A 13,044-nucleotide genomic window follows, 5' to 3' on the forward strand; every position below is an offset into this window, starting at 1 on the left:
TAGTAATTTGTTTTATATAGCTTACCAGCCTAATCCAATATGCTTCAATACATTTCATAATATACAACACCTCATTAATCAATATAGGTACCTAAATTAGACATATATTACTAATATTATGCCTAGGTACTTAAATAAAATAATATTGTAGAGCTCACTCTGTTGTATGCTGTATCTATAGTAAGTATGGACTACGGAGTATACCCTTATACTAGTACTTATATTATCTAAGAGTTAACCTTAATGGTGTAATAGATGTGTTATCTCTGGTACCTATATTTCTGGTTGACTATATTTCTAAAAATATTTTATAATATTCTATAAAATAATAATATGGTAGGTTGACAATAAAAGGTAAATTGAAAATATCATTATGTAAATAAAATAATAATAGATAGACGTAAAGGCAAAAAGTTTTAAGTCCTTCAAATAATAATTTTTAAATTACAATAAAATAACTAAAATTGTTATATTTTGTTTAAAATAAATATCCAATTTTGTCATAATTTGAATTTCAAACTCGTATAAAAATTATTTTGGATTTAAGCTCAACTTTAAAAAAATATTCAATTTTGTCAAAAAAGGTTAAAACGAATTAAGATTAAACGCTCACATATAAACAATATTATAAATTTATGTACTTTTGATGTTTTTTAATTTCAGTAAAATAACTTATGAGGAACCTTGTTTTATAATGTCAAGCTTATTGACAGGGCATACAATTTTTTCATCAAGATTTATAGAAAAAAACTAAAAAACTCAAATACCTATTTTGAAATGTCTATATAAATATCTGAAAAAGAGACTAAAATACTTTGAAAGTTATAGCATATATATAGAAAATGCTAATATAAATATTTTATGAATATTCATTTTTAAATAACAACAAAATAACTAAATAGATTTTATCAATAGTCATGTGTTGCATAAATAAAGGTATCAGTATTTCGAAGTTAATGAAATTTCTACAGGTTGTCTAAAGGTACTCTAGGATGTCTATCCTAAGTTTTCGACATCGAGGACTCTGTGCTAACTTAGGGGGGAGGGGGCAAAAAGCCCAAAACTTTCAGACTTTTTTCAGTTATTCGCTTATTTCTCGTAAACCAACCATATTTTGTGGTCTATAGGTCATAACAAAGTTGTAGACTACTAAATTTTCTGAAATTTGGTTGGTAAAACTTATTTTTAGACCAACAATTAACCGAGATACAACCGATCAAAATTAGAAAAAGTTTCTCAAAATTTTAAAAATAGCTGAAAACGAAGGTTTTGGTTCCGTAACTATTTAATACCATAAGTTTCATGTCAATCACTCATCTACATTACCATCTAGAAACACCTATAACCCTCCCTCCCCCACCCCTTCACTAACTCCACACGTAAAGATGCCTCATTTTAATGTACGGAATGCGTTTAAAGAAACCATCTCTTACACTAAAAACGGCAAAAATACATACTTTGTACACGCAATGCGATGCCATGTGAGGGGTGGGTGGTCACTCTGACTAAGAGCTTTTTGTTGTGATTTGCTGTTAATTTAATATTTTTAGGCCTGGTCATGAACCTATTGTTAACGTTTAGACTTGAATTTCAATAAACGTAGATTAAGTAGTTTAATAACAAAGTTTAGTAATCAAGAATTAAAGTGATAAAAGTATAAAATCATAATTTTATTAGGAAAACATTGCAGGTTTTATGTACATAGGTAGAAATAATTTTAAAAATGTAATACATATGATAGTGCATCAGGCCACTAAAACCTTGAAGCGTTTGGGAGCTACCGGGCTCGTCTTCGTCGTCGTTGTTTTCGTTGTCGTTGTCCATGGACACGTCTTCCTCATGCACCTTTGGTGCAAGTAGAATAGGCAGGTCACTGCGATCCTCGTCATCGGTGTCAGCTTTGTTGGTATCAGGCTGAAAGGAGTCTTCACATGCTGTACCTACCCACGCAGTGCTTGCATACTGCAGAGCACAACAGACCAGCCTTCTTACAGCTACAGCCTGCAGTAGAACAATCAGTCGTGCACTTACAGATAATTATGTGGAGTAACTGTTCTGGGGCAGCATTCATTGTTATGGTGATGGGAACGACACCTGTAAACAAATGAATCGATTAATTAATACACGTGCATTGAACGTTGTTACAAAAATGAATAGTAATTTGATATTGTGTGACAAGTTTTAAGAATTAAAATGTGCTACTACAGTATGAAAAAGCTATTAATTACTTAAACTATTATACATTTATTGATAAAGTGTATTTAAATACCCACCTCGTTTGGTATGTTTCCATCCCCATGCAGAAGGCAATTTCTGATGACTATCTTGGCTTCCCATTCACGCCTGGACTTGGAAGTACGTCCTGAGAGAGTGGTACTTGGCGGCATCTCTGGTTGGTGGCAGTCTGGCAAGTTGACATTTTAGCTTTGCCACGACTGTGGAAAAAATGCGATACCTCAGGATTTCGAGGTTATCAAGTTCGATGGTCCCTCCATATAGTTTCACAAGAAATTTATCAATTTGAGTTTGAGTTGCTTCCGGGTCTTTAAAACTTGCCAACATATCTGAAAGGCTAGGGTTCTTCTTATACACCTGCATCAGCTTCTTCTTTCCAATACCAAAGGGTGCTGAGGTAGAGTCACACCCATTTATCGCATACAGGAAAAGAATATATCGTGATGCGTACTTAAACGAGTGGGCTGAATACAGCATGGTTTTGCTGTAACCTTTTCCATTCTTCTGGAAGTTAACATTCAATTTGGAAGAACCCAAATCAGTGAGTATATCACTAGGAGATATATCTTCCCCTGCTATAACAACACTATCATACTTCTCAGCAGCTGAGAGATCAGTCTCCACAACCATTACATCGGCGTCTTCTACTGCCTGCTTCACTTGCATCCCTTTGGCTTCCATTTCACTCTTCATCATTGTTATAAAGTTCATTTTTATGTTGCATGGAGAGCATCGACAGTACAAAACGGTACAATATCTCGCAATAACTGACCATAATAATATAATTTATTAAATATCGATTGTGGTATTTGATGTACACGTATTAATAGCTACGCGAATCTTCATTATCGCGATGAGGGTAATTCTTAAATAAATCTTAAGTAAATAGATCCATCGACTATCTCCGTTGCCAAATGACAACGCACAGCGCTAATGAGTTATAATGGAGATTATGGTACTTAGTATATAATATAGTTATAGGGCCAAAACCTACGTATGTGTTAATAATTTTAAATTATTTCTACGTTTGTACATAACAACTGCAATTATCTTAATTTTGATTGTTTGTAGATAAGTTCGTATTCTATACATTAAAATGAGGCATTTTTACGTTTGAAGTTAGTGAAGGGGTGGGGGAGGGAGGGTTATAGGTGTTTCTAGATGGTAATGTAGATGAGTGATTGACATGAAACTTATGGTATTAAATAGTTACGGAACCAAAACCTTCGTTTTTCAGCTATTTTTTAAATTTTGAGAAACTTTTTCTAATTTTGATCGACTGTATCTCGGTTAATTTTTGGACTAAAAACAAGTTTTACCAACCAAGTTTTATCAAATTTAGTAGTCTACAACTTTGTTATGACCTATAGACCACAAAATATGGTTAGTTTACGAGAAATAAGCAAATAACTGAAAAAAGTCTGAAAGTTTTGGGCTTTTTGCCCCCTCCCCCCTAAGTTAGCACAGAGTCGAAAACTTAGGATAGACCTTTAGACAACCTGTAAAAATTTCATTAAGTTCGGAATACTTTCCAGCTACCCTCCTTTTTTTCATTATATCGACTGGACTATTGATGCACGCCTCCACTCAGAATCAGTTTTTTTATGTTATGATTTATTATTCAATATAAATTGAACAGATTCATTAGTGATCCACCCAATGCCACAAGGTACACTGAAATGCTACTTTTCAACAATACAGCAGAGTGACTTCTCCGTTTTATAATTTTGTTTTTTTAAAAAAAATTATTTTTATAATAATTTATTGAATTATTTTGGTAAATTTCCTTATAAGAGAGTTATCTATTTGCTTTAAGGTGAAATTATTATCAGTTTGGTGGGCAAATCTCGCTTGCAGCTATTTACTATTTTTAAAACTACTAGCAACTAGCATTAATACCCATTAATACAAAATGTTGGATCTTTCGATTTAAAATAATATTAATAAATATAAATGTAAATTAGTTAATTTATACAATGTGTTAATGGATATATAGTTAGTTTAATTTTTTATTTGGTTTGTTCTTGTTCTGCTGTTGTATATAAATATTAATATATCAATATAATTTTGAAAAATCTTGAATATTAACAAATACTAACTTCATAAGTCATATCTGTCATTAGTTATTAACAAAATGTTTCCATGTTACAGCCAGTATTGGGACTATGCGATGAATGTTAATGTAGATGAAATAGTGTATGTTCATTGTCATCAACAAGGTATTTTATTAATATACTTCCTATTTTTTTTTTTAGCTTGTTTCTAAAAATATTTCGTAACTTATATATTTCTGTAGTTAATTTTAACATGTACCTATAAGTGACATTTAATTAAATTGGTGAACTAATATCTGCTTTCTACAACAAATTTATCAAGTGTTTGGGAAATAATGTGGTAAACTTGTACCTAAAGACTAAAGAGACACAACAATTGTATGGTTAGATCAAACATGTTTTGACAATAATTAATATTTATTATGTATTTATATAGGAAATGACAATGGTGGAACTATAGTTTTAGTTGCACAAGATGGTGTACAACAACCACCCATACATTTTCCTCAAGGAGGCCACTTGCTAGCATTCCTTACTTGTTTAGAAAATGGTCTATTACCTCATGGTCAACTGGATCCTCCATTGTGGCCTCAAAGAGGCAAAGGTAATTAATTTCTAGTAGTGTGTTATTTATGCATATGATGTATCCACATTTCACTGGCCCTTGGCCTTAGCCTTTCTGGGTATTTTATTTTGATAGTTTTATTTCAATTTCCATTTAACCTATAACCTAGGTAGTCTTAATATTATCTAAATAAAATAAATGCAAATTAATTTGCTTGAATAAACTACATTAGATTACATTTTTAGTCACATGCATATTAGTTATTAGTACCTATACTTTTATTTAGGAAAAGTCTTTCCTAAACTTCGAAGAAAAGGAAGATCCCAAATACAAGATATTTCTAATGATTTATCTAGCAATACAGAAGAATCTCGAGATTATGTTTTTCAAATAATTAGTAAAGCTAGACATGAAGAATTTTGTAAGTTTTAATTTAATATAATATATAAATATATAAGTATGTAAAAAATAACTGTTTTACTAGTATCTAGAGGAGAAGAGATATTGGATTCCAAAATTTGGTCTATGCCTTCAGCTGCAAATAATATGCTTAATAGAGTAAGAGGTCATTTGGAGTCATCGTCGACTAATTCATCAACATCTACATCCAGTAGCTTGGATCCTGTAGCTTCTCCATTATTAATAAACATTCAAAATACGAGTAAAGATACTGGGTAATAATAATTCACTTATCATTTCTTGTGTAATGTATGACATATTTATATAAATAATATTAAAAACAATGTAAGATGTTAAAGTTATGTAATGTTTTATACTTTAAGCTAGTGAAAAGTAAAAAGTTGTTAGTTTTCAATTATCATTCACATATCATTTTTTTAAGCTAATTTAATAAAGCACATAAATATTATCCATTAAAAATAATGATAGTACCTAAGTATGATGGAAGCTAAGATCAACATTATTGTAGAGTTATTATTTCTATTTTCAGTGATTCTTTGCAAATCCTATGCGAAACAATGAAAAAGCAAATCATATCTAGAGCATTTTATGGTTGGCTTGCATATTGTCGTCATTTAACAACTGTGCGAACTCATTTATCAGGTCTTGTAAACACTGTAATAATAGATTCTAGTGATGCAGAAACAGGATTAACTAAGGAAAAATGGTATTCATTTAAAAATGATTCAAACCTTGTTAATGATGATACCAAATTAGAAATTTTTAGACTAACTTATTTTGGAGGAGTCCAACATGACATTCGAAAAGAAGTATGAAATAAAAATATATAGTTAGGCATTTGAGTGTGTGATTTATTAAATTTTTTTTAGGTTTGGCCATTTTTATTAGGGCACTATAAATTTGGTAGTACAGTTGAAGAACGAAATGCTGTTGATTTACATTGTAAGCAAGAGTATGAAACAACGATGTCTGAGTGGATGGCAGTTGAAGCAATAATCAGACAAAAAGATCGTGAAACAATGGCAGCTAATTTAGCAAAACTATCAAGTGAAAGTACGTCTGGTGGAGATGCACCACCACCAACTCCAAACACCTCAAAAGTTCTCAGTCAAGAACTTAGTAATGATGTAAGATTTATATAACTAATTATTTAATAAATAAGTTTTAAATGTCATCAAATAATTATTAAACATAGGTATTTGAAGATAACATTAATTTTTCATCAGACGAAGATAATCCTCCAGTTGTTGATGATACTCAATTAGAACAAAATGCGGAATTTTGTGAAAAACGTATGAATATTTTTATCATTTATTTTTTATATTTTTAACAGAAAATTCAGAAATAATTAATTAATTTTAGCCACTAATCAAACAAATACAAAAAAACATATTGAAAATATGCCTAAAGAAATTGATTGTGATAAAGTAAGTTGAAAAGGGTCATACATATTATGATCAATTTAAATTATATTTTAATATTTAGTACTTTCTTATTTTTAGTACATTCTTGACATTAGTTAGTCCAGATAATCGGTGTTCTGCGTACTGTAGTTAAATAAGAACAAAAACTAATTATATTTGTGCCTTTACATTGAAAATGTAATGATCTCATAAATTGTTAATTATAAATAATTTTTAGAAATCTTTATCATCAGATGAAGGATTAGGTAAAGATGAAGTTACTGAAAAAGACATGACCATTAAGAAAAATACGTCTGAAGGTAAAATATATAAGCATTAGTAAATTGTCATCTTATATTTTTTTTACATTCATATAATTATAATATTATATACCATAATTTAAATAATATACAATATTATACAACAATATTATAAAACCTTATTGTAAAACTTTTTCAATTCCTCTCTACTCTTGACATTTAAATTATTTTTTCTCCTTAGACACATCATTATATTGTCCTACCTCAGTAATTGTCACAACAAATATAAGCCAAGAAAAAACTATGGACAATCCTAATGATGAAAACGATAAAATAGGTAAGCAAAATAAATGCTTTTATTTGATTTATACCTGGGCACTTGGTTCAAATAGTAGGTACCCACTGAATTATTATTTTATATTTGAGAGTAATAATAATCATTATAAAGTAATTAACAATAATTCTCAGTTAATTGTCAATAATATTAGGCACTGTTTATTTTTTTAAACTTTAAGTGCTTATAAAATCAATCGGTAACATACCTATATTTAATTATAATTATATGATATCCATGTGATATGAATTAGTTCATTGGATTAAAATATAAAACACTTAAACCTATATGAATATTTTTAATATCATGTAATATTTATAAGTAGATAATACTTATTAGTTATTTCATATATTATATGAAATATACTACGTTTAATGAATGGTATAATTAATATATATATATATATATATAATATATATATTTTAATTATTATAATATTTATGTACGTATTTTTAACTTGTATATTATACACTATATTTATCTTTGAATTTAAACTTGATTCAAAGCTATGTCTTTTGTTCCTTTATTTAATTTTTAAATTTAACACAAAATACCACCTATACTTATTAAATTTATATCATGTTTAACGTATTAATTTTTTTAATAATATATACTTTTTAGATAGTAAAGATAATAATAACACTTCTAAATTAGCAGTAGATGAGAATGAAGGAGCGGGAGGATCTAATCATGAACAAAGGTCTGCTTGCATATCTCCAGCAAGTTCTCAAGGAGGAATATACCCAGTAATATTGTTAAAATATAAAATATAAATAATTAACCTACTGTATTCAATTGTATATACTTAACAGGTAGAGTTGGTTGAAAATTTTGGACTTAATGTGCATAGAATTGATAAGGATGTTCAACGATGTGATAGGAATTATCCCTATTTTACTCTTGAAAATCTAGATAAATTAAGGAATATAATATGCACGTAAGTGTTATAATTTTAAACTGAATCATTGAATTTTAACAAAAGTATACCTATTAATAAATTATGTCTAATAATTACTGACAATTTTGAATTTTTTAAAATTTTTACTTAATTGCATTTTTTTAAACATACAATTTGAAAGTTAAAAATACTAATAACTTTATTTTTGTAACACCTAATAAATAATTAAAAATATTATTGTTTTTACTACTTATTTTACCGCTTTACAACTTATTAACAAAAATAAAATTATCAACTAATTTAGTTTATTTTATTATATATTTAGATATGTTTGGGATCATTTAGAAATGGGATATATGCAAGGAATGTGTGATCTTGTTGCTCCTCTTTTAGTTATTCTGGATGATGAAACTTTATCTTATTCGTGTTTTTGCTTATTAATGGAAAGAATGTCGGCCAATTTTCCACACAGTGGTGGTGCTATGGACACACATTTTGCTAATATGAGGTGATATTATTGAACTATTATCTTCTGTTTTACTATAAACTTGAATGATTATGGCTTATAGATCCCTAGTACAAATACTAGATTCAGAAATGTTTGAACTTATGCATGAAAATGGAGATTTCACTCACTTTTATTTTTGTTATCGATGGTTTTTGCTGGATTTCAAACGAGGTAATTAAACATGAATATTTTAATTATACTTAATCAAAGTTGTTCCAGTAAGAAATATTTATTTACAAAAATTCAAAACAACATATGAAATAATTTTATTAAACAAAATTTAAAAAAAAATTAAGATTTGACTTATTATATTTAATAAGATTAACTAAAAAGTTACATAAGAAAAAAAAATTCTGAACAAATTGTTCATAGATGATATAGCAGTTAATTTTAGTTTTAGAATAAAGATAATGTGAGACTAAAGTTAAAACAAGTAAATATTAAAATAAAAAACTGATTACCTATTATAATTTATAACTTTTTACATTTAACACTAAGTTATGAATAAAAATGTATTAACTTTTTAGAATTATTATATGATGACGTATTTACGGTATGGGAAACGATATGGGCTGCCAAAGAGATGTCTTCTTCTCATTTTGTGCTTTTCTTCGCTCTCGCTCTTGTGGAAACATACAGAGATATTATTTTGGCCAACCATATGGATTTCACGGATATCATCAAATTTTTTAATGGTAATTTAAAATTGATTTCAGTTGCTTACAAGTGTACAACATATTTTGTAATGCGACTTCCAAAATTTCACTTTTTTATGTGGCAATCTCCCTATACATATACATACAATTAATAACAACATAATAAATAATAAAAACATGAATTAAAAAAAAATACAGAACAATAGGTTAATCAAATTTTAATTTAAAAATTATGAAATTACAAATTTAAACTTAAATGAAAGACTTGTTCTTGAATATTTAACACAATTGTTTTCCTAATAGGTTTTCTATTTGAAAATGTAATTAGAAGATTTTCTTCAACATTCAATCTTGGCCTATATTTATTTTGTAGAGCAGAAAATGTGGTTTTACCTAAATAATTTGAGGCAAACAGAAGTAGAGGTGATATTTATTATTTTTATAATTCTATAATCAGATTTAATGGAAAACCAAAGTCCAAAATGTATCACATGTAGTTTCTTGAAATGTGTTATGTACTTATGTAGATTTTCATCCGATGGAAACTCAATTAATTTGTTATTTATTTATACTTAAATTTGGATTTACTTAATTTGTATGAAAATTACAGCTGTGTCTACAAATCCAATATAACAAAATAAGTTTTCATTTATTGTTAAATTGTTGCCGTTTCTTGATGGGGGAATGTTACGCTCTACTAAATTTAATAAGTACTTACTTGAGTTATAACTAAATACCATTTTTAAAGAATATTATGTTATGTTAAATAAAACAATTTTTATTGGTCTAAATAGTAAATACTTATGTATGTAATGTGTATTTTTTTAGAAATGGCAGAACATCATGACGCTAAAACTGTCCTATCACTTGCAAGAAATCTAGTATTACAATTACAGACGTTAATAGAAAATAAATAAAACAGTTGTATTTACCTCATGACATATAATTATGTAATCTTAGGCCTTAGTTATAATTAATGTATAATTTAATTATTATATTGTATTATTTATTTTCTTACAAAAGTGGTCTCCAAACTGTATACTCCAAAATTGTGTACATAGAACAAAGGTACATAGGTATTTTTGGACATTTTAAGTAATACAATATAGAACCATACTTTTGCAAAACCTAAAAAATACTTTTTGTTATATGTTGCACGTGTATATCACACAAGTGTACAACATATAATTTATTAATTGCATACCATATACCATGTACCTTGTAGAGTGTATGTCTCAGCATAATTATTAACTCATACCATAATCATATACCATGTATTTAAATATTAGGTGAGTTTTAATGTGTTATAGGAAGTTGAATTTATAATTATATACAATAATATGCGTTCTGTGCATTTTAAGGTATATGGTTTAAAATATACTATTATTTATTTGGTTTATTTTCTTACAATTAAAAAGTGAGGAGGCCCCTGATTTAAAGTTTATAGATGATACTTTATTATGTTTAAATAATTTGTTTAATATATATGATCAATAGTTAAAACTTATAAGTAATATTTTTACTTCATATTTATTTAATATATTAATATTATAATAATATTTAAGACTGCCTTAGCCTTGTAAAAGGTAAAAATTATAAAGAGTTCAATATATTCATTAAATGTTTTTGTTGGAATGTAATTTTAATTTTTTAATATTTATTAAAATTAAAAATAATTTTAAACTATAAATTATAATAAAGATAAAAAAATTATTAACTATTGTTAACTTACCTACATATTTTAATTTAAAACTTTATATAAATAAAATTTAGTAAGATTTACAATCTACATTAACATTCTAGTATATAAAACACAAAATGTTTAAATTTTCCTACAGATATTATTTTACTCTATATTAGAGATGTATACTTTTAATGACATTATTCATGTGATAATTATTTTAATCACAATAATAGGTACCTATTATAAAATTATTATTATTAATATTACCTATTATAGGTACATATTATAAAATAATATTTAGCGTAACTATTTTTTTATAGTTCTTAAATGTTATAGTTGCCTATAACATTTAACCATACTATACCTGGATGTTATTGTATTATTGTAATATTAATATTATATCTAATATTAAATTAATTAAATACAAATTTATTTATTTTATTTGTTTTACTAACAAATGTAAACATAAGGCAATTTAAGACAAACATATTTTGTTTTTATTTTTTTATTTTTAGTTTTTGTAGTTAATGTCTAATTATAATGTCTAATGTAAATTTTACATTTTCAAATAACATAAAACTCATTTAAATCAAAACAAACAGATTATTATTTTAAACTATCCAAGTATCTAATATTATATCAATTATGTACTTAAAAATAATTTTATTTTAATTTAACTAAGTATATCATTGGTATTTCCGTCCTTTTTAATTTTTCCTTTTACCTACCTAACTAAATTGTATTTTTATGTTATAATATTAATTCAATTGTTGAAATATTTCAAATACCCCTCATCATAATAATTTTACATAATTTCTGATTAATTTCTAATGGGATATTTTCTATTATGATTATTATTTTATACATTTATTGAGTATAAATAAATTAATATAAAAAAAAAAAACATATTTTTAAATACATAATCTATTTTATTGCTATAAATGAATGCTGTTAATTTAATTAAAATCTTAACATAATCATATAAACTAATTTTACTATTTAACAAATACAATTACTGTTATTTGAAAATAAATGTCCATGAATAAATTTTAGTCTAAATGTCCTAATACAACTAGAACTAATTCATGAATTTGTTTTATTTTTACTCGAAAGTTAAAAAGTAAAATATATACTATAATTCTTTTAAAACAATATTAATCAAGTACCTATGCTCAATTATGAATTATGATTATATAATATTCTATAATTCGTCCAAAATGAAAATACTAAAATGATATCTAATGAAAACAGCAACATATACATAGAATATTATTGTTTTTTTTTTATTCAGTCATCTCGATAAGCAATAAGCATTATAAACTCAATACATATTTAGATGTATTTTGTAACTTGTACCTACTAAACAAAAATAGCATTTAATAATATTTTAATTGTTGAGTAAAAATATTATACAGACAGGTATTGTGTTCAATTAAGAAAATGTACCCGTGCACAACAAATGTTTAAAGTATTTTGAAATTCTTCGATGTCTGGCTTATTAATTTATACAATAAGATATTCAGAAAAACAATATGACAATCAGTTATTCCAGTCTTCAAAAATATCAATTTTTTTCAATATTTGAAAAAATATGAATCAATAATGTACACATTTCAAAGGTAAAATGCCTATACATATATAACCTTCTAAACGTTTCCAAGAATTTCTTTTAAAATAATCTAATTTTAACAACAAAAATTAGACTATAGTATATTTTAGATTATCTTGTATAAGAAAAAAAGACGAATTAAATCAAAATTATATTAAAGTATAATAAAATGAATATTTTTAAAATATCCTCATCCAAATGTTATTTTATAGTACCCATAAAGAATAAGGGTGAATTGTTTGTTATACTGCTTAAAAATATTTAATTACAACTTAATGTCTTAATTTATTTATTCATACATTATTTACTATATTATATCATTACAAATATAAATAAATTTGGCTATTATTATAAATCCTGATACCTGTCATCTATTTAATTTTACAAACCAACTACTTAAACAAATATTTAAAGTATA

At 26.2% G+C, this 13,044-nt stretch overlaps 1 protein-coding gene across 4 annotated transcripts in view; it reads left to right on the forward strand.

Annotated features, from left to right (window-relative positions):
• Positions 1 to 11,079, forward strand: part of LOC132950875 (small G protein signaling modulator 2-like) — a 35,038-nt gene extending 23,959 nt beyond the window's left edge. For 2 of the 4 annotated variants that reach the window (XM_061022473.1, XM_061022475.1), the window contains 16 exons: positions 4,387 to 4,454; positions 4,726 to 4,893; positions 5,141 to 5,275; positions 5,339 to 5,528; positions 5,804 to 6,083; positions 6,144 to 6,401; positions 6,470 to 6,566; positions 6,637 to 6,701; positions 6,916 to 6,997; positions 7,179 to 7,274; positions 7,893 to 8,017; positions 8,084 to 8,208; positions 8,495 to 8,677; positions 8,739 to 8,848; positions 9,205 to 9,372; positions 10,162 to 11,078. In XM_061022473.1, coding sequence (XP_060878456.1) covers positions 4,387 to 4,454; positions 4,726 to 4,893; positions 5,141 to 5,275; positions 5,339 to 5,528; positions 5,804 to 6,083; positions 6,144 to 6,401; positions 6,470 to 6,566; positions 6,637 to 6,701; positions 6,916 to 6,997; positions 7,179 to 7,274; positions 7,893 to 8,017; positions 8,084 to 8,208; positions 8,495 to 8,677; positions 8,739 to 8,848; positions 9,205 to 9,372; positions 10,162 to 10,250 — 2,239 coding nt within the window. In that variant the 3' untranslated portion in view covers positions 10,251 to 11,078. Of the gene's footprint in view, positions 1 to 4,386; positions 4,455 to 4,725; positions 4,894 to 5,140; positions 5,276 to 5,338; positions 5,529 to 5,803; positions 6,084 to 6,143; positions 6,402 to 6,469; positions 6,567 to 6,636; positions 6,702 to 6,915; positions 6,998 to 7,178; positions 7,275 to 7,892; positions 8,018 to 8,083; positions 8,209 to 8,494; positions 8,678 to 8,738; positions 8,849 to 9,204; positions 9,373 to 10,161 lie in introns of all 4 variants that reach the window. The other 2 variants (XM_061022472.1, XM_061022474.1) reach the window with 2 other exon arrangements.
• The last annotated feature ends 1,965 nt before the right edge of the window (positions 11,080 to 13,044 follow it).

Source organism: Metopolophium dirhodum, chromosome 8 (genome assembly GCF_019925205.1).
Source record: "Metopolophium dirhodum isolate CAU chromosome 8, ASM1992520v1, whole genome shotgun sequence".
NCBI classification, from domain to species: Eukaryota; Metazoa; Arthropoda; class Insecta; order Hemiptera; family Aphididae; genus Metopolophium; species Metopolophium dirhodum.